We start from the raw sequence: 23385 nt of genomic DNA on the forward strand, positions 1-23385 counted from the left end.
ATTCAGGCTGATTGCTGCCCTTCTGCCAGGGCGTGACACCGAAGGAACCGTGTCTGAGGAGGAACATAAGGGAACGCGGGGCTTTGCTGTGCCATGGACGGGCTGAGGGGAGGGCTGCGGGGCAGCCCGGGGCGCTCTGGGGCCGGGGGTGCTCCGGGGCCCGGCCCGGCCCCGTTGGGCCCCGAGTAGGCCGCGGGCTCCCCTAGCAACCGCCCCCTAGCGACGGCCTCCGGGCCTGCCCCCGCCCGCCTAGCAACCGCCCCGCTCCCGGCCTCCCGATTCGCTGGCCGGCCCCGACGGGACGTCGAATTCCTATTGGCCGCGGAAGGAGAGCGGGGCTCCGATTGGCTGCGGCGGAGAGGGCGGGGCGGGGCGGGGCGGCGGGGAGCGGCCGCGGTGGCGTCGGCGGCGTCGTGCTGCGGGGCCTCATTGGGCGCGTGGTGCGGAGGGATACAGCGGGCCCGGGGAGGAGGGAGGGAGAGGACGAGACGCGAGTGCACCTCCGCGAGGCGAACGGGATCCCTCCGCGCCGGGCCGGGAGGGGAGGGGGAGAGCGGGGAGGGGGGAGGCCGCGCGCTTGACGGACAGCCGCCCTCCTCCAATGGGCGGCCGGGGCCGGCGCGGACCCCGCGGCGATTGGCTGGGCGGCGGGGCCGGGAGCGGGGAGGAGCCGCAGGGCTGACCCGCCCCTTCCCCCCCCCCCTCCCGCCCCGCTCCCCGCCGTGCAGCGGCCGCCCGGCACCATGGCCTCGGAGCTGGAGGGCCCCAACCCCGCGCGGATCATGACGTTCCGGCCCAGCATGGAGCAGTTCCGCGACTTCAGCCGCTACATCGCCTACGTGGAGGCGCAGGGAGCGCACCGCGCCGGGCTGGCCAAGGTGGGGCCCCCTCAGCCTCCCCCCGGGGCCTGCGGGCCCTGTGTGTGTGCCCCCCCCCCCCCCCGGCCCCTTTGTGCTCCTCACGGTGTCCCCTTCCCTCCCCTCCCCCCCCCCCTCAGATCGTGCCCCCCAAGGAGTGGAGGCCGCGGCGGTGCTACGACGACATCGACGAGCTGGTGATCCCGGCGCCCATCCAGCAGGTGGTGACGGGGCAGTCGGGCCTCTTCACGCAGTACAACATCCAGAAGAAGGCCATGACGGTGCGCGAGTTCCGACGGATCGCCAACAGCGACAAGTAGGTCTGGGCCGGGGGGGCTCCCCCCTGCCCCCAGCCTCCCCTCGGCCTCCCCTCGGCCTCCCCTGCCTGCCCCCCGCTGCCGGAGCCGCGCTCAGGGGCGTGGAGCGGCTGTGGGTTGGGAGGGGAAAGCTCTTTTCCGAAAAACAAACCTTTGCCATGACTGCTGAGGAGTGGCAGGGACACAGCGAGCTGCCATCTGCCTGCCCGAGCTGATCTTGTCTTCCGAGAGCAGAGCGCGTCAATAGCTTTGAGGGTCTGCTTCTAATAGAGCAATTCTCCGAAACCTACTTTAATGCTATATGTGTAATAGTCTAGAAGATGCGTCTGCGTTCACTATGTGTCAGTGTAACTTTAGCCCCTCGGCTGTGAACAAAGAGGCCGGTACGTATTAAGCAGGTATGGACAGAGCAAACGAGTGTTTTGTTGGTAAACTGAGCGTGCTTGACCAGTTCACGAGCAGGTGAGTCTGGGAATTAGGGATTTTCCTTTCACGCTTCACTTTTGTTTTTGTAAAGTTGGCCTCTGTACCGTTTCCGGTTTCAAATGCATCCCTCTTCACTAAGTAGCAAGGAGTAGAAAGTGAAATTATTCTGAGCTGAGAAAAGCACACTGAGCAAAAACGAAAGTAAACTAGGAAAAAGGGAGGGCTGTTTTCTTTGTGATCCTTGGTTTCCAAGTCTCAGCTGTGGTTGCTGTTCTGGGAGGGGCGGGGGTCTGGCTGATAATGTGCGTTAGGTGTTTTTCCTGTAGCTTTTGATTCCTTCCGTGGTGGAGAACATTGTTTTAAACTCCTCAAGTATCAAACTGCAAAGTCTTTTGTTTGGTTGTTTTTTTTTTCAGGTACTGCACGCCCCGCTACACGGACTTTGAAGACCTTGAACGAAAGTACTGGAAGAACCTTACGTTCAATGCCCCCATCTACGGTGCTGATGTTAATGGCACGCTGTATGAGAAGGTAGGACAGTTTTGGTTTTCCAGTAGCAGTTATCCCTAGATGTGTTGTGTTGCATTCCATAAAAGCTTATGAAGCATTTGACTCTAACTTTCACAAAGAGTTAATGATAGTCTTTGCAGAAGTCCAGCTTCTGAGTAAGAAGGAGCACAATAAGCTGTATTTTTGTGATATGCTTTCCGTTTAAACCAGATAGATTAAAAAGGCTACTAGAGGTAGTGTTCTAGGGAACCTCTGAGTATTCAACTGTAAACACTTATGAACTGTAACACGTACTTAGTAAATGTTAGTGTTAGCACTTAACTGTACACTTAGTAAGTGTACTCAGTGACTTCTAAAATTAAAGAACCACTGTCACGTAACTCTTGTTTGACGTAGGGTGCTTTGTCCTGAATAGTGTTCATCAGTGAACCGTACACTTTGGTATCTGTTAGTGCATTTATTTTTGTGTGACAGCCCTGTAGCCACTGTGTGTTAGGATGATAAACATACGAAAAGGGCATGTATTCTGGTGGCTAGTTTCCCAAATTCTAATTCACTTCAAAAAACAAAAAGAGTTCAGGATGCAAATTGTTTCTGTTCAAGAAGGTTGTCTGCCATCTCTTAGAACATCAGCTCAAGCTTGCACTATTGTTCTCTAATGGGTGAAGTCTGTAGCTTCATGACTGTTTCCTAATCCTTACTGTGTCAGCTGTTAAGTTCTTTTTCTGCATAAAAGTGTTTGGTAAGCAATCAGTATGGAAGGTAACACCATGGGAAGCTTGTTTTAGGTCAGCTAGCTTATGATTTCAACTATGCCGGTAAATGACTTGTCTTGAGGTGCTGTTTGATCACAAGCATCTGATAACTTTTTGTGACTGTTGACTTAGTTGTGTGGCCCTGTTCTTTGTAATGCCCGTTTAACACGAGACTTCTGTTCTGCAGCACGTAGATGCGTGGAATATTGGCAGACTGAACACAATCCTGGACATCGTGGAGAATGAAAGTGGCATAACCATCGAAGGAGTGAATACTCCTTACCTCTATTTTGGCATGTGGAAAACTTCGTTTGCATGGCATACTGAAGACATGGATCTCTACAGTATTAATTACTTGCATTTTGGGGAACCCAAGTCATGGTAAGGTTTCCTAGATGTAGGAAAAGAATACCATAAAATATCAGAGTCAAAGTGGTGAAGTTACCAGAGTTGAGTAAAGGAATTACTGTGCCTTCTATCTCGCAGTGCAGTTGGATCTGATGAAAAGAGCATTAGAAACCTGTAAGGAATTTAAAACCAGTACGTGGCCTCTGTAGAATTTTTTGGTTACCTTTAGAAAATCTCTTTGCTGTTGTGATGCAAAGAGTTCTCCAGAATTATAATGTCAGGTGGACAGAATCTGGTGTGTTAGGTCTAGAACCTGGCAAACTTACTTAAAATTTCCTGAGCTGTAAAATGGCCATACAGAGGTATTAAGCCTGTCATCGTGCAGTCACAATTTTTGACGGACTTTGAAATGTAGCTGTTCATCATAGGTATAAAAGCAGGCTAGTGGATTTTGCTAGACGGTTTGCCCAGCGTCAGAGCTTTCGTGATTCTTTTTAGGGGAGATTTCTGAATTTTTCTGTAGTATGGGTTGCATTTTAAGAGTGAATCATTCCCTTCTGTTCACAAATGAATTTCTCAAGCAACTTCAACAATTGTTTCCATGGCAATTTTGTTGGAAACTAGTATTTTTGGCTGCCTTTTAATGCAACTTTGAAGTCAGAAATAATAGCTAGCGCCATGTGACCAGCGAACAACCCCATGCAGTGGCAATAGCATGGGAATAAGCAGAATAATTGAGTCAGTTTAAACCTTTTGGCTATTGCTTCTTTTACAGTAGTAAGTGGAAAAAGTTAACTTTGCAGATGCTTTGGTCTGATTTACGCAACAAGGAACTTCATCAAGGTTGTAGCGCTCTGTCCCAGATCAAAAGAAATCTAAGTGGTTGGTTTGGCTAGAGTAACTGAAACCAACTATGAGTTTTGTGGCACTCCTACAAAGGTTGTACAGAGAGAGACATAGTGCTAACAAGCACGCTGCAAACTGTGCCTGTTGAGGATGCGGCATCACACCTGATTTAGTCCAGCCTTGGACTGAGCTGCTAAGAGATACAATTCCATTTTCTGTCTTTCTCTGTGTCATCTCTCTCTGAAAGAGATGGCGTGGAGATGGAGGTATGTTTTAAAAGAAAAAAACACAGTAATTCATGCCTTGATGCCCTGTTATGGTTTCCAGTCAAACTTTGAGATTGTGTCATGTCACTTGAACTTAACGGAGTTGTTCTTACGACTTGCAGGTACTCTATCCCTCCAGAGCATGGGAAGCGGCTGGAGAGACTTGCCAAAGGTAATCACGCAATTCTTACTACTGGTTGTTAGAGCTGGAAGGTTGTAGCTGAGGGAAGATCCATCTGTGTGTGGTCTTACTCTCTTTCAAATGGGCATCTCTTAAGGACACCTCCAGTTGTTGTTCTTTTTCTTCAGAACGCAAGCTAGTGCACTTCTAACAAGGTGGCCCATACGTCTAGGCCTAGGGAAAAATACTGGTCAGACAATAACTTTTAGTAAAAGTTATTGAAAAAATAATTCAATTCACAGCAGAACAATAACATAATTCTTTGCCTTTAATTTAAACAGGATTCTTTCCGGGAAGTGCCCAGAGCTGTGAAGCATTTCTCCGTCACAAGATGACCCTGATCTCTCCATCAATTCTGAAGAAATACGGGATCCCGTTTGATAAGGTGTAGAAAAGTAGTCACAGTTACACAGTCAAAAGGTTCATGCACCTCTGTCTCATCTCGAACAGCAGCCAATACCAGGTGCTTAGAGAGGAAGATAGGAACAGGGAGGACATACAGCAATCCTTTCCCACTGTACCTCCATTTATATAGCAGTATAAATGTAGTCTAGTCTTTGAGTTCTTACTCAGAAGTACTGTTACACCTGCAGGGGCAGCTGAAGGGTTGCATGAACCTTTGCTAGGCAGTGGGGATGTGTTGAAAAGGAGTTGACCGAGAGTTGTACTTGAGTGAGAACAGCAATAAGTTTCTGAGGTGTGTGTGGATAGAAATTTTAGTTGATGTTGGATACTCTTCAGCCAAATGGCAGCAAATACACATGAGGATCTCTATGAATTCCAGGTGCCTTATCGCAGAGTATTTCACGTGTATAGCTACTTCCGTGCTATTTTGATCAGTTCTGTCGTGTTTTAGTAAAAACTGTTGAGTGTTGCCTTCTAGTGAACAAATATTTAAGTAAGAGAGCAATGAAGACAAGTATGAAGTCTGTCCATTGCAGCAAGTAACTCCAATTACTGTGTGTGGGTAGGGGTTTCAGATATGTTGCGTGCGGGGTACAGAAACTGCTTTTATTCAGACCCACAGAGTTGACTCTTAAGCTGTGAATAACAGTGCGGTGTCTCAATTGCCTTCTAGGTGACGCAGGAAGCTGGAGAATTCATGATAACCTTTCCTTATAGTTATCATGCTGGCTTCAATCATGGATTTAACTGTGCTGAATCTACCAACTTTGCTACTCTTCGGTGGATTGAGTATGGGAAGCAGTCTGTACTGGTAAGTGGTCTGTTACATACAGATAAGCTGAATACAGTGCCTGATGCCTTGCTCCTCTTTAAGCCCCTGATGTTTGTTCTAAGGAAGTGAATTCAGTGCTTTGTTCAGTTTAAGATGTGATGTTTGCTTCCTGAGCAGGTAACGTTGTCCAGTCAGCCTCATATCTTTCTTTAGCAGAAAGGTTTGTTGTTTTTTTTTTCACCTTGTGTAGATCAAGTGAGGCTTCAGAGAAGAGCAGGAGGCTGACTAGCATCTTTCCGAAGATCAAAGGGTGTGCTTGGTGGTCAGGACTCGTCAGTATTTTGTCTGATATTTTAACCATTGTTTATTGACTGTTTAGCTTCGAGTATGGCTTCATTAACTTAAGTCATTTATCAACGAACCTTTAGACTGGACAATATTATATCCCTGTAGGAGGTGCCTTACAAACATGGATTACGTTTTCAGAAGTTCCATTGAAGTGAATGCTTTCAAACACTGATTTTAACTATAACCAGATAAGGGGAGACTCTGCAGTGCTTAGGCCCAGACTTTGTATGGCTCCAGCTTTCTTGTTACAGTCTGTTTTTGCTGGCTGTTCTTGCACAAGCCCATGGATTTTTAAGGCTGTCAGCTTCTACCAGCAACTGTGTTATTTACATAGTTGGTGAGCTTTCTTTCTTAGTTACTGTGGTAGCATCTTTTCTGTTTTGTTGTTGCTGACTTTTCTGCCCAGTTTTTAGTGAGTAGCTTAATACATGCTGATTTGATTTCATGAGAGAGGGACTGTTCTGAGGCTTACATACATGAAAATGGGATTTTTTTTTTCTTCATTTAATCTCCTGAAAGCGAAGTGATGTAGGAGTGCAGAGTAAAACTGTTGAGCTGTAGCCTTACTTGAATTTTTTTCTGTGATTCCAGTGCTCGTGCCGGAAGGACATGGTGAAGATCTCCATGGACGTGTTTGTGAGGAAGTACCAGCCGGATCGTTACAAGCTCTGGAAGGCCGGGAAGGACGTGACTGTCATTGACCATACTCTTCCAACACCAGAAGCAGCAGAGTTCCTTAAAGGGGATCTTATGCAAAAAGTCAAGAGTGGGAAGCAGTATGCTGAGGAAATGGAAACAGGAGAAACGTGTAAAGAGGAGGTGGACGGGGATGAGACAAAAAGGTAGTGCTGTACATAGTTCTCTGCTTTTCTGTTACAGTTATTAGCAGTTGGATCCTGCTGCAATTTGTTTGCTATTTTGTAAAACAATAGCAGTTGGAGTTAGCAGTAGACTGTTTTTTTTTCTCTTGGGAGTAGGGTTTGTTCCTTATTTTTATACTCTTTTTACTGTTTTAATCCAAGTTATGATATCCTGTTATACATGAGAAATGCACTAGCTTGGAAGATGGTTCATCTTTGGACAGGTGTCTGTATTGGAAGTGTTTACTATACATTTGGAGGTCAGAAGAAAAAGGTGGTGTATTGGGATCATGAGATGGTACTTGCTAGCAAAGTCCAGTACTATCAGTACTCCAAGTTGCAACATTGGTGTGTGACAGGCAAATTGCTTTAGGTTTTTCAACCAGCGTCAGCTAGTACTCCTAAATCTTTGTTCTTTTATTTTGTTTTGAAGGTAAAGAATGTCTGGCTAGAACATACTACACCGTTAACAGGTGCCTACTAGGCAGTTAACAGGTGCTGAGGAATACCGGTTCTGCTCCTATAAAGGAAAAGGAAGCACTTCAGAATAACTCGGAAACTATTTAGCTTGCCAGATGCTCTATCATAAAACGTGACCCAGACCAGGATGTATACTGTGTGTCCAGACATAAGTGCAGCAAACTGATGATGTGTTTGGTAACCTGGTGTGAATTTCTCTTTGCAGCGTGCCGAAGCATCGCATTGGAACCAAAAGGCACAGAGTCTGCCTGGAAGTACCTCAGGAAGTGAGTGAGAGTGAGGCCTTCCCCAAGGAGGAGCTGAGCTCTGCGCAGGATGAAGCAGACACGGCACAGCCTTGTGAGATACCCACAAGTGAAGCTGGGCAGCAGGGTGAACAAGGGCGCAAGCTTTCAGGTAACTGTCAAGCTTTATCCTGGCACTGGAGGACAGAATATTAATCTTCAGAGGAAAAGCTGCTAGATCTGAGTCTGCAGTGCTGTCTCATAGAAGGCAAAATGATAGAATGTTGTCATGTCAAAAAAAAAAAAAAAAAAAAGCAGACACTAATTTGTCAGAGCCATGGAAAGCATGTCAGAAACTTACTGTCATGAGACTTGAGATATTGGCATATTGGCGTCTAATTTTTGAGACCAGAGAGTAGAGCTAAAACAGTTTTAGGTTGTGCCCCTTGGTTAGATGTGGCTGACGCTGTTGAGTAGTCATCACTTTAAGTAAATAAACACAGTTTGAGTTGCAGGCTTTTGTAGCCTGTATATGGATAACAGCCCAGTGAGAATTACATGGTAAAAGTACTTATATGTAGGGGAAGAGCACATGTAGGCAGCCGTCCTGTATCTGCTTGAACACAGGTAGTTCATGCGGATGTTGGTTTTCAGCTGAACTAAAAGGAAGTATTGCAAGAGACTTGCTTAAGAAATGGGTGTTTCTGGCTTTTGACTTCTGGCTTTATTTTGTCTGCTGACATACTGAAGTTTATTCGATACCTTAGCAGTGTAAGGTCCTCTGTATAGCACTGTTGTACAGTGTGACCTGTTTAGTAAGTAATTGTACAATTGCTTAGTAAAGCATAAGCAGGCTGCCTGGTAGCATGGCTCTGCTGTGCTGTATGGATGTTTTCGTAGTAATTTTGTAATCAGTATGCTAGAGGAAGTTAATGTGGCTTGTACTGGGCCAATTATCTTTGCTTTTAAGGACGGATTGAGGTGCCTATGGAACAATATAAGAGGAGGGTAAATATGTACATGATGCCTCTTTTGTATTCTGCTTTCCAGATGTTTGGAACTTATAATTAATGATCCTCTACTGGTTTGTGGGTTTTCTCTCCTCCTTGTGTTAAGTCTCCCTTGAACCCTTGTAAGCTCTTACCCACAGCCTCACGTGGCCAGGAGTTGCACTGTCTAGCTACACTGTGTAAGGGACCATCTCCTGTTTATTTTAAACCCACCTTCTGCTAGTTTTGTTTGATGTACCCTGCTTCCTGTAATGTAAAATGCAATGAGCAGATGCTTCTATTCTCTCTCTCCAAGGCAACCATGATTTTATAGGTGTTTGAATTAATGATCTGTTTACATGACTTTGTCACATTTCTTTCTTGTCTAGTAGTCTGCTTTCCTGGTTGACTTTGTGCAAGTGGTTGCAGGCTGTTCTCTCTGCTGCCCAGACTTTTTTAGAAAGAGTCAATGTATCCTTTCTTCTAGATTGTGGGGGCTTAGCCAAATTTGAAGAACTGAAAGCTGTGAAGCTTGAGGAGGAAGAAGAGGAAGAGCAAGAAGCAGCTGCGTTGGACCTCTCCATTTCGCATGCTTCAAATTCTACTTCAGTTTTGCCGACTTCGAAGCAGAGTGCAACTTGCAGCGTTCAGCCTGGCTCGCCAGCATATTCTGGTTCTTCAGACTCTGAATCGACTGATCTGTTGCCAAAAAGAACTGTACCTGGGCCAGCTGGGGTGCTTACAGTCCATAGCTACGCTAAAGGGGATGCCAGTGGATCTGACAGTGAACAGACTTCAGGAAAGAAAACCAGTGCTACTGCCAGCATGAATGAACAAGAACTGGCAGAGGTACGAATGGCGTGAGTACGGCAAGCTTAAGGGCTGCGTTACGTGGTCGTGGACTTACAGTGCCACAACTTCTCTCTGTGCAGATTACATTTCCATTTCATTGCTGTTTTGGTAGCAAGTTGCTTAGTCAATAATCTGGTTTTAACACCAATAGGATTTGCTGAACAACAACAACAGAAAAATTAAGATTAACGTCCTACTCTCTTTCCTCATCTAGAAAACAAGGAGATCCCCTGTTTTGAGAACTTCTCTAAATTATTCAGGTGCTTTAAGCGAATGTGTAGCTTGGTGGTTTCGAGATGGTAGTGTTACAGGCTCATCCAGCAGGTCCTTCTGTGGCTACAGACGCTTGTTTGTACCTAAAGTAAATCTAGTTCAGTCCAGCCCTTTATTATGAGGACGTTTTGTTTGATGTTGTTATAAAATAACATACATGTGCACATCGCTGTCCTTTTTGTAGAAAGAAATAATGGAACAAAAAATTACTGGTTGGGGAAAACATAAATTTGAATGTTTAATGAATCCTTGGTTAGACAATCCAAAAGAAGGTTGTAATTAACATCTTACCTGTTGTTGTTTTCTCAAATAACCTTGTCTCCCTTTGTAAGCCTGTGCTGAAGTAGTGGGAGGCTGACAATGGTTGGATCTTCAAAATTCAGGAATTGCAGAAATGGAGCAGCAGCTGGACAAATGTGTTGATAAAGCTGAAAATGAGCTTGAGTTCTCATGTATATTTAAACTGAAGATACTGTGCTACTGATGGTGATGTCTCCATTGCGTGCTCCATACAGGGAAAAGAAGAAATTTTAAATGGGTGTTGATGGCTTTTCCCAGTATGGTGTATTTCAAAACAAATTTTCCATTAGGTGGTAACTGGGAATACTATTTCCATTTGAAGAAAAGCATATTTGTTTCTGAGAATTTTAGTAGCTAGTTCTGTGTAGGGGATCAGAGATGTTATGTTCTCTTCTGTCTTGTTGTATATTTAAAAAATTTACAAAGATGAAAGACACATTTAATCTAAGACTTACTTCTGCTTTTAAAGGAATGAGAGATTCAAAGGGTGTTTCTTATCCTACTGAGAGACTTACTGTAACCGGGCTGTTTAAATCATTGCCTTTATGGCTTTGCTTGTCAGGTTAGTAGTAATTTTGTCAGTGTGTGTCACTTGTTTTTACATTAGGCTAAAGGTAGAGGAAGTAACAATTGTTGTAGTCTCCTCCTTCCAGTCTGTCTGGGAAGACACCAGTGCAAGTAATAAGAAGATGAGGTGAAAGCTTCCTTCCGTTTAAAATAAGGCCCTTAGTTTGAGATGCCAGTGAGCTCTATCTTTTTTTTTTAACTTGAAATGTCAAAGTTGACATACCAACTCATTATTTTTTCAGAATGCTTGAGACATACTGTGGCCCTTCAAAGTTGAACCATTCATTTTTTTGTTTGTTTGTTTCTATCTTTTATGCCATTCTTGTATAAGTAGACAGCGTACTGGACACTGGGTCCTGTGCTAAGTCTCTAAGTGGCTCAACAGAGCTCTTACAGAATTGAGCAACCAACATAAACTGAGTTTTGCTATGTAGTTTTTCTTAGCAGAAGTGCTGCAAGCAGTTCGTTGTTAAAAGGTTGGCTAAGTTTATATCTCAAGTTCGTTTGTTAGAAATAAAATCACATAAGTTCAAAATATATTTTTTTAAAAGGTCAAAAGTACACATGCTAACGACTACTGAATTGTTTCTCCTTGTGCAGGCAGCAAAGGAGTACATCAGATCAATGAAGGAGAGTAAGAAATCCAAGGGTCGTCGCCAGCCATTGAGTAAGCTCCCCCGCCATCACCCGCTCTTGGTTAAAGACTGCATTAGTGATGACGGTAAGCCCTGTGCTCTTTGGGAAGCTGTAGAATGGGCCACAGCTTGTGTGGGCGGTGTATGGCATTCTTCACTGCAGTCAGCAAGCTACAGCTGTGCATCCCAGACAAGGTGCTTGTCACCTTCTTGTGTTTGCATCATTAAAATTTCCTCTTGAATGGTGTCTTCCTTCTTTCCTGCTCAATTCTCTGGAAATGTACAACTCTGTTATGCAGCAGACTCTGGTACTACTTTGTCCTTTCAGAGTCAGCCTTAGAGCATTTCAGTAATTGTTGCAAATATTTATATATTTTCTTTAAATACACAGAGTCTTTGGCTGACAGCCTTAGTCTTGATGTGCTCTGGGGCTGATGCTGTTCTTGTCCAATAAGCCCGTCTTGATCTGTTGCTTGGTTAGTAGAAGCTGCTTAAAAATGAGACTAGGTTACTGACTCCCATCACCGTTCTGTAAACTTTATTTATGGCAGTCTTTGTCATCTCTGTTCATAATGTCTTGCCTTATTTAGTTTTACTTGCAAGAATGGTATCTATGAAAAGGTACATAATCACTGACTAATGATCTCTTGTTGCAGAGGCATCGGAGCAACTGACTCCTGAAGAAGAAGCTGAAGAGACAGAAGCTTGGGCCAAGCCACTTAGCCAGCTGTGGCAGAATCGGCCACCAAATTTTGAGGCTGAAAAAGAATACAACCGGACCATGGCTCAGCAGTCTCCTTACTGTGCTGTTTGTATGCTCTTCCAGACATATCAGGTATGTAGTCCAGGTCTGTTAGTGTTACAGTAGAGGTGCCTGAGTAAGTTTCTACCGTGATTGTCAGTTTGGGCATCACTACTTAATAAAAGCTATATCAGTGTTGCAGCCTTTCCAGAGAATTGTTCCAGGAGAGCACAACCTGGTGAACCTCACCACACCTCTGATGGACTGTCTGCGGGTTCCCAGGGACTCAGTCTTCTGTTCAACAGAAGCTTTTATGTTCTGTGGTTTTTGCTAGTACCACAGAATGGAGCTTGAATGCTGCTGGAATCGATTACAAAATCCATTCCATTTTTCCAGAGTGAGACTTCCACTTTTGCGCTTTTTAAAAAACCGCTTTAAGTCCACTTATATCTAGCACATGGTCTTTGGGGAGCTAGCAAGGAGAACATTTCTTTAAAGTAAAATGAGCTAAGATCATGTTTGCAGATGACAGATAGAAATAGATAGTCTTTTTTGAGTATATCCACATCAACAGTACATGTAGCTATGACATGTAAATGTGCTTTAGCAAAGTGCAGCTGTAGCAATGCACAGATTGAGAAGAGGTTGCAAACCCCATTAGCACGTTGGCTAAATGCTTAGGTAGAAATCCCACACTGAACTTCTTATGTCTGAGCTAAGTAGTAGGTCAGTAGTTGTCTGCTAGCATGTGCCGCCTGCAACTTAGTGATAGCTCATCCCTTCCCATTTTATGAGCTAAGATTATTTGATTTATTTGAGATCACCATACAATTACGGTGGCTGTAGAAACATTTTTACTATAATTTTGGAAATAAAGACCTAAAATTTTTTTCAGGTTTTATATTGCATGTCATTCCTAATTTCCATGAAAACCCAAGACCATAGTTTCTGTTTGACCTTGCTATTTCTGCCTGATAGGAGGTTCTTGTTAGGACTGGAGCTTCTACATGGAAGCTGTATAATTACTGAGTTTCCACTACTGCTGGCATTGTATAAAGTTAACAAACTGAGATAACTTAAGTTCTGTTAGCTTCTTCACTTCTAAATGCTATTAAGCAGAAAACTCCAGCTGCAGTTTTCAGGTGTCTGTCTACATCAGGCTGCAAGGAGGGACTGCACCAAGAATTGAGCTGTGGTTATGGTTTTTGTTCAAATGTATTTTGTAGCAAATCTGGGAACTCACTTCCCTTACTCATTCACATGAAAGATTGGAGCAAAATGCCAGACAAATACTCCTCCTTCCTTTGTGAAGAAGAAAAATACCTATCTGTTACAGGCAGAGTGTGGAGGCAACAGTCAAAGCTCTGGAGTAACTCCAGGTGCCACGGATGGGAAGATCCGAACCAAACCCCTGATTCCTGAGATGTGCTTCACTACAACTGGCTGCAGCACTGATCTCAATCTTTCAACCCCCTACTTAGAGGAAGATGGAACCAGCGTACTCATCACCTGCAGGAACTGCCAAGTTTGCGTTCACGCAAGTGAGTGCATCCCGACTTAACCCTAAATGTAGTGTTTTGTGTTAAGCCTGTGCTTCCTAGTAAGCCTCTGTTAATCTACAAGTTCAGCCATTATCTGACTGGTGTATATTTGCAGTGGCTGTTGAAATATGGAGCTGACTGCATGAACAACTTGCAATATACACCATTATTTCTAGGCTTACTGATTTTAACTGCTGCCTTACTTCGGGACCCTAGGGAAATGGGTCTGATCATAGGTAAGCTCTTATCTGAAATGTGTCTGTCCTAGGTTGTTACGGTGTACCCCCTGACAAGGCCACTGAAGACTGGATGTGCTCCAGGTGCACAGAAAATGCCTTAGAAGAGGTAAAGTTCCATCTTTAAGAATCTTATGAGGAATGTGGTATATTTGGGAACTTGCTAGAAAGTTCATTTTCATAGTGTTAAAAGTTTGTTATTCTCTCCTGTGAAAAGAAGGCAATTTTAGAGAATGTTCGTGAGTGTTTAGAGAATATTTATCTCTTGCCCTCAGGGCAGCACCTTTTGAGAGCCAAAGGGCTGAGCTGGCCAAGACATTCAGCTCTCTTCTGACAGTGAAACTTTTTTTTTTCCTCTGGATGCGTGTTTTGAGGAGGTAGTTGTGATCAAGTGCATTGCTATGGACTTCACTCTTTCAGCCAATTTCTTCCTTGTGACAGGATTGCTGTTTGTGTTCATTACGAGGAGGAGCACTGCAGAGAGCCAATGATGACAAGTGAGTATTCCAGCCTTTTTTTTTTTCTTCTTGTCTTCAGGGAGCAGCTCAATTCCTAAGTAGATGAGGCTAGGCTAGTAAAGCAAATGCTGGCATTTGGTGTAATGGAGTGACCAGCAACACTTTTCACACTTTGTGTTACTGGGACAGGAGGGAACGTATGTTGAAATGTGTTTATTGTTTCCACATTGCCTGCAGCAATCGTCACCTCTCCAGGTAATACGATACTGTTTCTGTTGACAGCAGCTGTTAATTGCTTTGTGTTTTATAAGGACAAGGTGCAGAGGTGGAACACACCACATGAAAATAAGGTTCCTGATGAGATAAAATCTCTTGGTACCTTCTCAAAGAAGATTTCGATTTCTCCATGAAACGTGTTGTGGTGATAGGCATAAATCACACTAAATTGCTCTTCTGTTAAATCTGATTGAAAGTATGAAGAAGTCTTGTTTTGCCCCATACCTGCCCTTTTGCTAGTAGTAGGAAGGCAGATGACACTGCTAGTTCTCAGCCTTTGTGATCAAGCAGAAACTAGGTTAATGTGGCTAGCTTAATCAGAACTATGTATACTTAAACTCCAAAGCATCATATGTTGACCTAGCGTGTATTCACCTTTTTTTTACTCCTCTTCTGTCCTGACAGATGGGTTCATGTAATGTGTGCTGTAGCTGTACTGGAGGCAAAATTTGTGAACATCGCAGAGCGCAGTCCTGTAGATGTTGGCAAAATCCCCCTGCAACGTTTCAGACTGGTAAGAAGCACCTGTGCTGCACTTCTGGGGTTTCCTTTGTTGTTGTTCATCTTGCTAATTCTGAAAGTATTGGTCTGGAAGGAGAGAATATGCAGCTGTTTGTGTACAATAGAGATCAGAGGAAATATAAACTCTTATTAGAAAGATACCTGCTTGATCTAGTGGTTACTGATGCTCCCCGAAGGCTCGCTTTACTTTTTAGCATTTAACATGAGTACTATACTTGTTTCAGGTTTAAACAACTCCTGAAGTCAGAATCATGTCTTACTGCAATGGGGCTATCCACTAGAGAAGTCTACAGGAGTAACTCTTTTGTGTCCTAAGCATGTAATGTCCAAAAGTATTTTCCAAAAAAATGTGCTGGAACTAAGTCATGATTCTGAATTTGGTGAAGCTTTTCCTTTAGTGTAATTAACTACTTGTTTAGCTTACCTTCTGTTAACCGGTTCAAGTGCAGCCTTAGTAGCTAAAAGAAGACGTCCTTGTAGTGCTTTCCCCAAGATTTATTCAGTGCTGTGTATTCTAGCAGCTAATTTCTTGTGCTTGTTTTATGTAAGCTTAATAGCCAGGTGCTGAAAGACCCTGTTGACTTAGGAGTATTATAAAATATATTATTTTATATATTTTATCTATCTATCTATCTATCTATCTATATAAATGATAAATCCATCATCTCCTGGTGCTTGAGTCTTTTGAGTCACATGTATTGTGCATGTTGAGATAGTAGATATTTTAATGTGTATTTTCATCTTTGGGATTACCTAAATGTATGAATTCTTGCCTTGTCATGAACCAGAGGTGTTAGCCTTCTGTTTCTTTTCATCAAAAATTAGCAATGCTCTCTTACAATAAAGGGTACAGCATCAGATACTTAGACCAGACTTTTTTTTGTGAGTGAAAACTATTGCCAAACAGTAACCTTTAGCTTCCTATCCACAGAAATGCATCTTCTGCAAAAAACGAAGAAAGAGAATCGCAGGTTGCTGTGTACAGTGCTCCCATGGTCGGTGTCCCACGTCCTTTCATGTTAGCTGTGCCCAAGCAGCAGGAGTCATGATGCAGCCTGATGACTGGCCATTTGTTGTCTTCATTACCTGCTTCAGGCATAAGATCCCATCGCAGGCAGAGGTAAGTAGGTGTGGGACTCCCAGGATTTGAACAGCAGTATCTTGGAGGGAATGAGAAGTTTCAGATTGAGTAATTCTGTTAAAACTTCACTGAAGGCTTGACTCTTTTAAAACATTCTAATGATACTGGTCTTGGATTCTGATCTCAGTCTTGCTGCTGTTCTGAGTGATCTTAGGTCCTTTATTGTATTTTAGTTTGCAGCCCAGGAGGACAGAGTACTACACTCCTCCTGTGGCTGTTGTAATGAGGAATAATAGTGTTTTCATGCCATGATATTTAATGTGCAACCATTAGTTCTGGGTCTCCAGAAGGCTGCATGAGTTGTCGTAGAATTTCATGCTTAAGTGATTGATTAGTTTACAAAGTTCCCATATAGCCCTTTTAGCCATCAAAACCACCGCAGTCTATTAGAGAATATTGACTGTAAAGGCCTTGCGTTGCTCTGAAAAATGAGACTTTAATTTACTAAGTAGCTTGCATTAGGATTGGACAGCTGTAGCTAACAGATTGAGTTTTAAGCATTTGAAATACTAGAGGTAGAACTTTCCCAAAGATGCTGCTGGTCGTGTCTTTAGTATAGTTACTCACCTGAGCTAAAATACTTTGCTTCCTTGTTTGCCAGCACCAGAGCTGTGTGCCTCAACACATTCTTTGTGTCATTGTGTTTAAAATGTGCTTTTCTCTTCTCAGCGAGCGAAGGCTGCACTCCAAGATCTGTCACCTGGACAGATAGTCATCAGCAAGCACAAGAATGGTCGCTTCTATCAATGCGAAGTGGTCAGCCTTGCAAAGGAGACTTTCTATGAGGTCAACTTTGATGATGGCTCCTTCAGCGACAACCTGTATCCAGAAGACATTGTGGTATGTTATGCAGTAGGTGACTGGCTCCAATAGAGGGCACATGATGAGAGTCAATTCCTGCTGCTCCAGAGCAGGTTGATGATGGAATTTATTAGGTGTCCCATACCTAGGGCATGTTATGGCTGAGATGTGCTGCAAGACAGTGTGAAGGGTGTTACATGAGGCTGACTTAGGTTAACTGAGGTTAGCGGAAGGACAGGTGTAATGGAGTGCAGCTAATCTTTAGCTGCTTAACAGTGGGGAGTCAATGAAAACTCGCTAGTACTTTCTTGCTATTCCTGCGTGAAGTAGTTTGAAATTGGGCACACGGTCAGGATTCAAATACAGGTGACATAGATGTTTCTCAATCCCTAAAATGGGGTTAATAATGGAGTGCTGTGCGATGTCCCTGATGTGAGTGGGATGGATTCCCCTGTTTGTGTCTTCACATAAGGAAGCTGCTTACCCTTCTGCTTCTCTCCCATCTTCCTCCTTTATGCTGCAGAGTCGAGACTGCCTTCAGTTAGGTCCTCCTGCTGAAGGTGAAGTTGTGCAGGTCAGATGGACAGATGGACAGGTTTATGGAGCCAAGTTTGTCGCATCACATGCCATCCAGATGTACCAGGTACAGAATTGTCTGAAAACTTATTGTTCACGGCAACCTGATGATTCAAATAGGGCTGTTTGCAAAGCTGGCAGAGTTATAGTATGGTCATGCTTAAATGCTTGAGAGGAAGTTGCTCCCTGTTTTCAACAATGACAGTTGCTGGAGTTAACAGCAAAGCAGTGATCGCCTGCAGCTCTGCTTGTATCTGGCTACATGCCTGGAAGTCTCAGCTTCTGAAAAGCACTGGTCTTTTCAGCAGCTGACTCAGTTCCTGAAACTTAATCTATTTCTAAAAGAAGTTTAATTTTGTTCTTGCTGCTTAGTGCATCTTGCCTTCACACTTCCAAAAGAGTGGATATTAAAGCAATATATTCAAGTGACCAGCTAGACTGTCTCGTCAGGGGTTACAAGAATATCCCAAAATGTACTTGGCTACTTTTGCTGTCATGGTGAGGTTCAAGTCTGTTCTCATGTGCATACCTGCATGTGTATCATGTAAAATCCAATCGGTAGAAGGTTATTTCATGGGAAGGTTTCTGCAGGGAAGAGAAAGCAAGGGTAGCTGTGGAAGTCTTCTAATTTCTAAGACTTCTGACAGAACAACTTCCGTTGTTCTTTTAGGTGGAATTTGAAGATGGGTCTCAGCTGATGGTGAAAAGGGATGATGTGTACACTCTGGACGAGGAGCTTCCTAAGAGAGTCAAGTCAAGGCTGGTAGGTAAAACAGGGTGTAAACATCTACTAAAGAAGTTAATGCTTACTTGATTTGTTCTTGAACAGCAAGCTACGTGCACAGCAGCAAAGTTTTATAATTTGATACCCTCCTTAATTGTTAGGTAGCTTTATTGTTTTGATTTGGTTACGAAAGGAGGGAAGGGAGGGAGAGAGTCTCATTCTTCTCCTTTTCCTTCTTCTGCAAATAATGGGAATTTGTAGCACAGAGTCACTATCTGAGACAGCATGTGTTACTGCCCCCTCTGTGCATGTATTTGTAAGCTTCATCGGGTATTTCCATTGCAAAGAGCAGTGAAGTTCCTCTTATCCTTTGTTCTGGAAACCTCTTTGTAGGGTGGCAATAAGAAAGCTGGACATATTTATTTATTTTTAATTGCAAAGTAATCCTGGTGGAAAAGGACCCCTGCAGGTCTTTGCTCCAATCACCTGTTCAAACCAGGTTACATTTTGAAGTGGGGCAGACTTACTCAGGTCTCTCTTTAGCCAAGTTTTGATGATCTCCAAGGCTGGAGATTCTGCAGCCTCTTTGGGTCCCTGTTCTGTTGCTTTATGCTTCCAGCTGTGAAAGTTACAACTCAGGACAATGGGATAGGTGTCTTGCTTTACAGCATGGTCCTGCACACCTACTGCAGGCACACAGGATTTTGGAGGTTTAACAAAGAGCATGTAAAATAGCTGACTCCTGTCACCAGCTATTTAAACCTGCCTGCTACATAAGGCACACAGTGTACTAGACTGCTGTACAAGTTGAAACTCAATTAGCTACTCAGTTAAATTTGAAAGCTGTGATTCTTTAGGTTTCTGATTACAGCTCACTTCAACTTACCTCCAGACTTCTAAATCCAATTTCCTAAATATTTTTCTTGTACAGAAACCCAAGAGGTCAGTTTTCAAAGAAGTCTGAATGTTGCCAGGTGTCCCATCCTGCTCCTTTCATACAAAAAGAGGATATGTAGGCAGGGATTTGATCTCTGTTCTGGCAGCTAATTCTGCTTTTTCTTTTAGTCAATAGCTTCAGATATGCGCTTCACAGAGATCTTTGCAGAGAAGGAAGTCAGACAAGAGAGGAAGAGACAAAGAGTGATCAATTCACGCTACCGGGAAGATTACATTGAACCCGCATTGTACCGGGCCATCATGGAGTAAGCACTGCCTGTGGCAGAGGAAGAAGATGCCCACTTTCCCCAAGGATTTAAACGCTCCAGTACAACAGGCCATATTTGGATGCTTCAAATCCAGGGTTTTTTGTTTTGTTTTGTTTTGTTTTTTTCTAAGGAAGCTAAAAAGCTGATGCTCTGCAGTAGCTGAAAGGCAGCTGTTCAGTAGTGAAACAGATCCCATTTGCTGAAGCTGATGCCTGCAGACTCCTGGTCTGAAGTTGGGTCCTTACTGAATAAGCCAGCTTGAAGGGGGTGCTGCTTTCATCTCGTCGAGCAGTCTTGCTTTTTCTATTAGAGACAATATGACAGGTGGCAAACTCTTCTGGGAGTTTTAGCCAGAAATCTTGGCAGCTGCAGAATAGTACAAAGTCTATTGTTTTATCTGAATAATATTCCTGATCTTGGGAGTCTCCCTGGTGGCCACACCTGGGCTTGAGCAGGCAGTATTACTGGTGCTTGACATTGAACCTCTTTTTATATTTATATCCATCTTTTTTTTTTGTTGTTGCAAGCAGCTTCAGGCTCTTGTTTCTCAGCACCTCCTTTCTGAGGGTTGAGCTGTAGGCTGTTCAGATCCAAGCAGACAGGAGGTGCTTCTGTGAACAGGTGAAATGTGAAATTGAACCCTGTTGGACAAATTATTTAACCCTCCAGTTAATATTTTTGTTCTGATGCTTGTTTTGACTTACTCATAAGTTTAACTGTATGTGCCTCAGTATCAAAAAGAAAATCTGTCTGGAGCCCTGCACAGTGCAGCCTTCTAACAAGAATAAGCATACAGCTCCCAATAGACGCTCAGTTCCCAAAGATTTTCTTTTAAGTTTCTTCCCACTCCCACTAAGGCAATAATGACCAACGGGACAGTTCTAACTCTTCCTTCTTCAAATCCAAGCATCGCAGTATTGGGTATGACAGGCAGCGGTACCTGAGGCAGTGCGGTACCTCTTCTGTGGCAGCACTGCCCTTCGTGTGGCCACAGGCTTTTGCTTACAACAGCTAAATTTGGGTCTGTGAGAGATCAAGCATGCGCTGAACTGGATGTATTACTGAAGAGCTGTGCAGTGCTCTTCTGAGGGAGGAGTGCTGCCACGTTGCAGTCTAGCAAAGGTTACCACAGCATTTTTACAGAGTGTAAGTAGGGCACATCCCGGTTGCGTTGGAGAGGACTTGCTACCTCAGCAACAGGAAGTTGAGTTAAGCTGGGTAGTAGGTGTACCTCAAAGATGTGCCAGCGTGCTCCTAGTAACTTAAGCATTAACACACCACAGCAGGAGCCGTGTAAATACACGTTCCTTTCCCGTTCTGTAGGAAAGGGATTGTAGGCTGTGGAGCAGATTGGCCACCTTCCTTTTGCATGGGACGATGGGGTGACTTTCCTGCTGGAGAAAACTAAGGTAATGTTCTCCAGAAACAGTTTGAGAGGAGAATTTTCTAGTGAAACAGACCTAATGCATCCCTGCTTCTATAGGGACATAGCAAAGTGTCTGCAAAGTCTGGATTTGTAACTTTTTTCCTTTTGTTACGTAGGAACGCTATAAACCAAACTATTCTGAAACCCCGGTGCATCAATTTGTGATTAGCAATAAAATGTAGTATTGTGTAGTGATACAACTCTTGACCAGAAAAGAAATAAACTACAACTTTTATAAAGAAAATCTTCCTCATCCCTACATTTTTCTAGGGTCAGGAGGCTGATATGAGTAGCAAAGATTTGCACAACCACAATTTTTCATGGAGTTCCTCTGTCTCATTTTTGTGGTGGAGTATCTTGTTCATCAGTATTGGAAGGCTTAAACAGATTCTGAAAGGAGACAGTGGCTTTCCTTTGTGTATTTTTTTTGTTAATGTCCAAAACTCCTGGTCTCAGGGTATTAAATCATTTTCTGATGAATGGGGGATAGTTGATAAAACTAGGATCTATGAAGGCCAGAGTCTAGTAGCTGTGGGTACTCTGGTCTATGCAATGGAAGCAGAATTGCACTTTGGCATCGTAGCCTATACCTAAGCCTTTCTGAAGCGATGTGCTATTAGCGAATGTGGAGAAGAGCTGGCAGGTTCTTAACAAACTTGCCTCTGTTCCTTCAGCATATCTTAAGATACGGTATTAACTTCACGTAGGCTGAACACTACCTGCATATTACTGAGAAATGTATTCCTTTTGCCATCTGCCATTCTCCCTCCAGGGAAAAAGAGGCCTGTGTGCAGGCTTTCTCCTCAAACTGCCATATAACTCAGCCGCACCTTTGGGTGCCACGTGCTACCTGTGCTACAAACACCTAGCTCTAAACAGCTTCATCCTAAACAGATAGCCTAGGACAACACAGCTGGAGTTGTTTGGAGTGTTGCTGTTAAACTGCAGCAGGTTTTGCTACCCACCTCTAGGAGTATTGAGCCAAGAGCTTCTATGCCTAGTACTTGTTCTGGAGCAGGAGCTTTGTTCTGCTGCGTTTTCTGTGGGCTCCAGACTTTGCTCTTGTCAGCTGGCTGCACTGTGCTGGAGACCGCTGCCATCCTGCACTCCGCGACAAAGGGCCTTTCCGAGTTTCCTGTCAGTTCTTGTGCTGCATCGTTCAAATGTGAACATACTTTATCCTAGTGCAGTGGTTGAACTGCGTTTTGGCTCCTGTCTGTGAACCTCAAATTGCTGATCCTGATGTTCGGGGGTGGGGATCTGTATTATTTGACTTGTCAAAAAAACATTGGGTTTATGGCTTGAAGCATAACAGGTAGCAATAAAAGCTCTTTATAGAGCAGCTGTCTCAAAGGTACATTTGCTTTTAGTTACCTGGAGTTTGATCTTGACTGATAACAATTTTTTAAGTGGCTTGTTTTTTAGGTGTGTGTTTATCGATGTTACAGCATCATTCCAGTCAGGGCAAGGTGCTGCCGGAGTATCTGCTAGTCAGGGGCTTCTTCAAAGCGTTCAGTAGGAAATCCTGCTCGGTATGCCCCCTGGGAGCTCTCACGGCCCTTCGTTGGGTCCATTACACGTGATGCTGCAGGCAGTAGACCTCCTCACTTCACTTTTCATGAAGCTTCCATCTGTGACTGGTTCAGGTTGGACCCATAAAAAGCATTTTTAGTATAAATGAATCATGGTTTGCCCTTGTTCAGGATGAGCTTGGCAAGCCAGAGGTAATTTTTTATAAGGTTTAAAAAGGTGACTGTATTCTTTCTAAAGCACCTGATTGCAGTAATGTTTCTTCTGCCTGTGGCTGGCCTTCCAGGAGGCCTTTCTCCATCAGAAGACCTCTCAGGTGACCAGAGACAGTACTGTCAGAAGCAGAATCTGGTCTGCTTGCTCCTGCTCTCTTCCCAGTATTTTGAGCTGGGGCTGGACTGATTCTGCACTGTTTGAGGAGTGTGGCCCTCTGACTGATCGCGTATCGGAAGGCTTCCACGCATCTCTGTTCTTCCATTCTCTAACTGGGCTCCTGTTGTCTGACATGTCTGCAGTTGTGCTTGTTTGTTGTTTTTTTTTAAATGCAAACATGGGATGAAAACAAGACTCTGGTAGCCTGTATTTTGTTTTCAATTTGAACAAGTAATAAATCTAATCTCAAAATGGGTGATCTCTAGACTAATTTAAAACCTTAAAGCAATGTAACTTGGAAATTCTCATCATGTTTCTAATTGTTCTGTTAGCGTTACTCTTTTCCAATACCCATCTTAATGCTTATCCAGTAATTTCTCAGGTGCCTTTCAGAGATGCCGAGCAGTTCTTTTACTTAAGGACTGAGTGGAGCACAGCCCTTAAACCAGAGCAAGGATGGAAACACGGATCCTTCCTGACTCAAGTACAGACCTGAGACAGCAGCATTAAGAGCTGAGTTGCCTTAGGTTCGCTCTGTAGCCGAGAGGAGCAGTGCCAGAGTAGCAGTCATCAGAAAATCTTACCTGGATACAGAGTCACGTAGCTCTGTTCTTTGCTTAGTGT

The 23385-nt window shown here is 43.8% G+C and overlaps 1 protein-coding gene across 1 annotated transcript; it reads left to right on the top strand.

Annotated features, from left to right (window-relative positions):
• The first annotated feature begins 425 nt into the window (after positions 1 to 425).
• KDM4A (lysine demethylase 4A) lies at positions 426 to 23013 on the top strand. The gene is made up of 22 exons (XM_084528664.1): positions 426 to 440; positions 729 to 878; positions 998 to 1173; positions 2017 to 2131; positions 3053 to 3246; positions 4448 to 4497; positions 4788 to 4891; positions 5585 to 5722; positions 6623 to 6873; positions 7577 to 7767; positions 9072 to 9433; positions 11177 to 11297; positions 11868 to 12046; positions 13290 to 13494; positions 13763 to 13839; positions 14172 to 14227; positions 14870 to 14978; positions 15918 to 16106; positions 16797 to 16967; positions 17452 to 17571; positions 18175 to 18267; positions 19294 to 23013. Exons 2-22 carry the CDS (start codon positions 744 to 746, stop codon positions 19432 to 19434), a joined length of 3177 nt encoding a protein of 1058 aa, XP_084384790.1. The 5' UTR covers positions 426 to 440; positions 729 to 743; the 3' UTR covers positions 19435 to 23013.
• The last annotated feature ends 372 nt before the right edge of the window (positions 23014 to 23385 follow it).

Source organism: Aythya ferina (genome assembly GCF_964211825.1).
Source record: "Aythya ferina genome assembly, chromosome: 8".
NCBI lineage: Eukaryota > Metazoa > Chordata > Aves > Anseriformes > Anatidae > Aythya > Aythya ferina.

Bases quoted from the DNA above. Each gene is read 5' to 3' on its own strand.
- KDM4A (XM_084528664.1), top strand. From the start codon at position 744: ATGGCCTCGGAGCTGGAGGGCCCCAACCCCGCGCGGATCATGACGTTC. The intron at 1,174-2,016 runs GTAGGTCTGGGC...TTTTTTTTTCAG, and splicing joins CGGATCGCCAACAGCGACAA to GTACTGCACGCCCCGCTACA. The intron at 17,572-18,174 runs GTACAGAATTGT...TTGTTCTTTTAG, and splicing joins ATGCCATCCAGATGTACCAG to GTGGAATTTGAAGATGGGTC.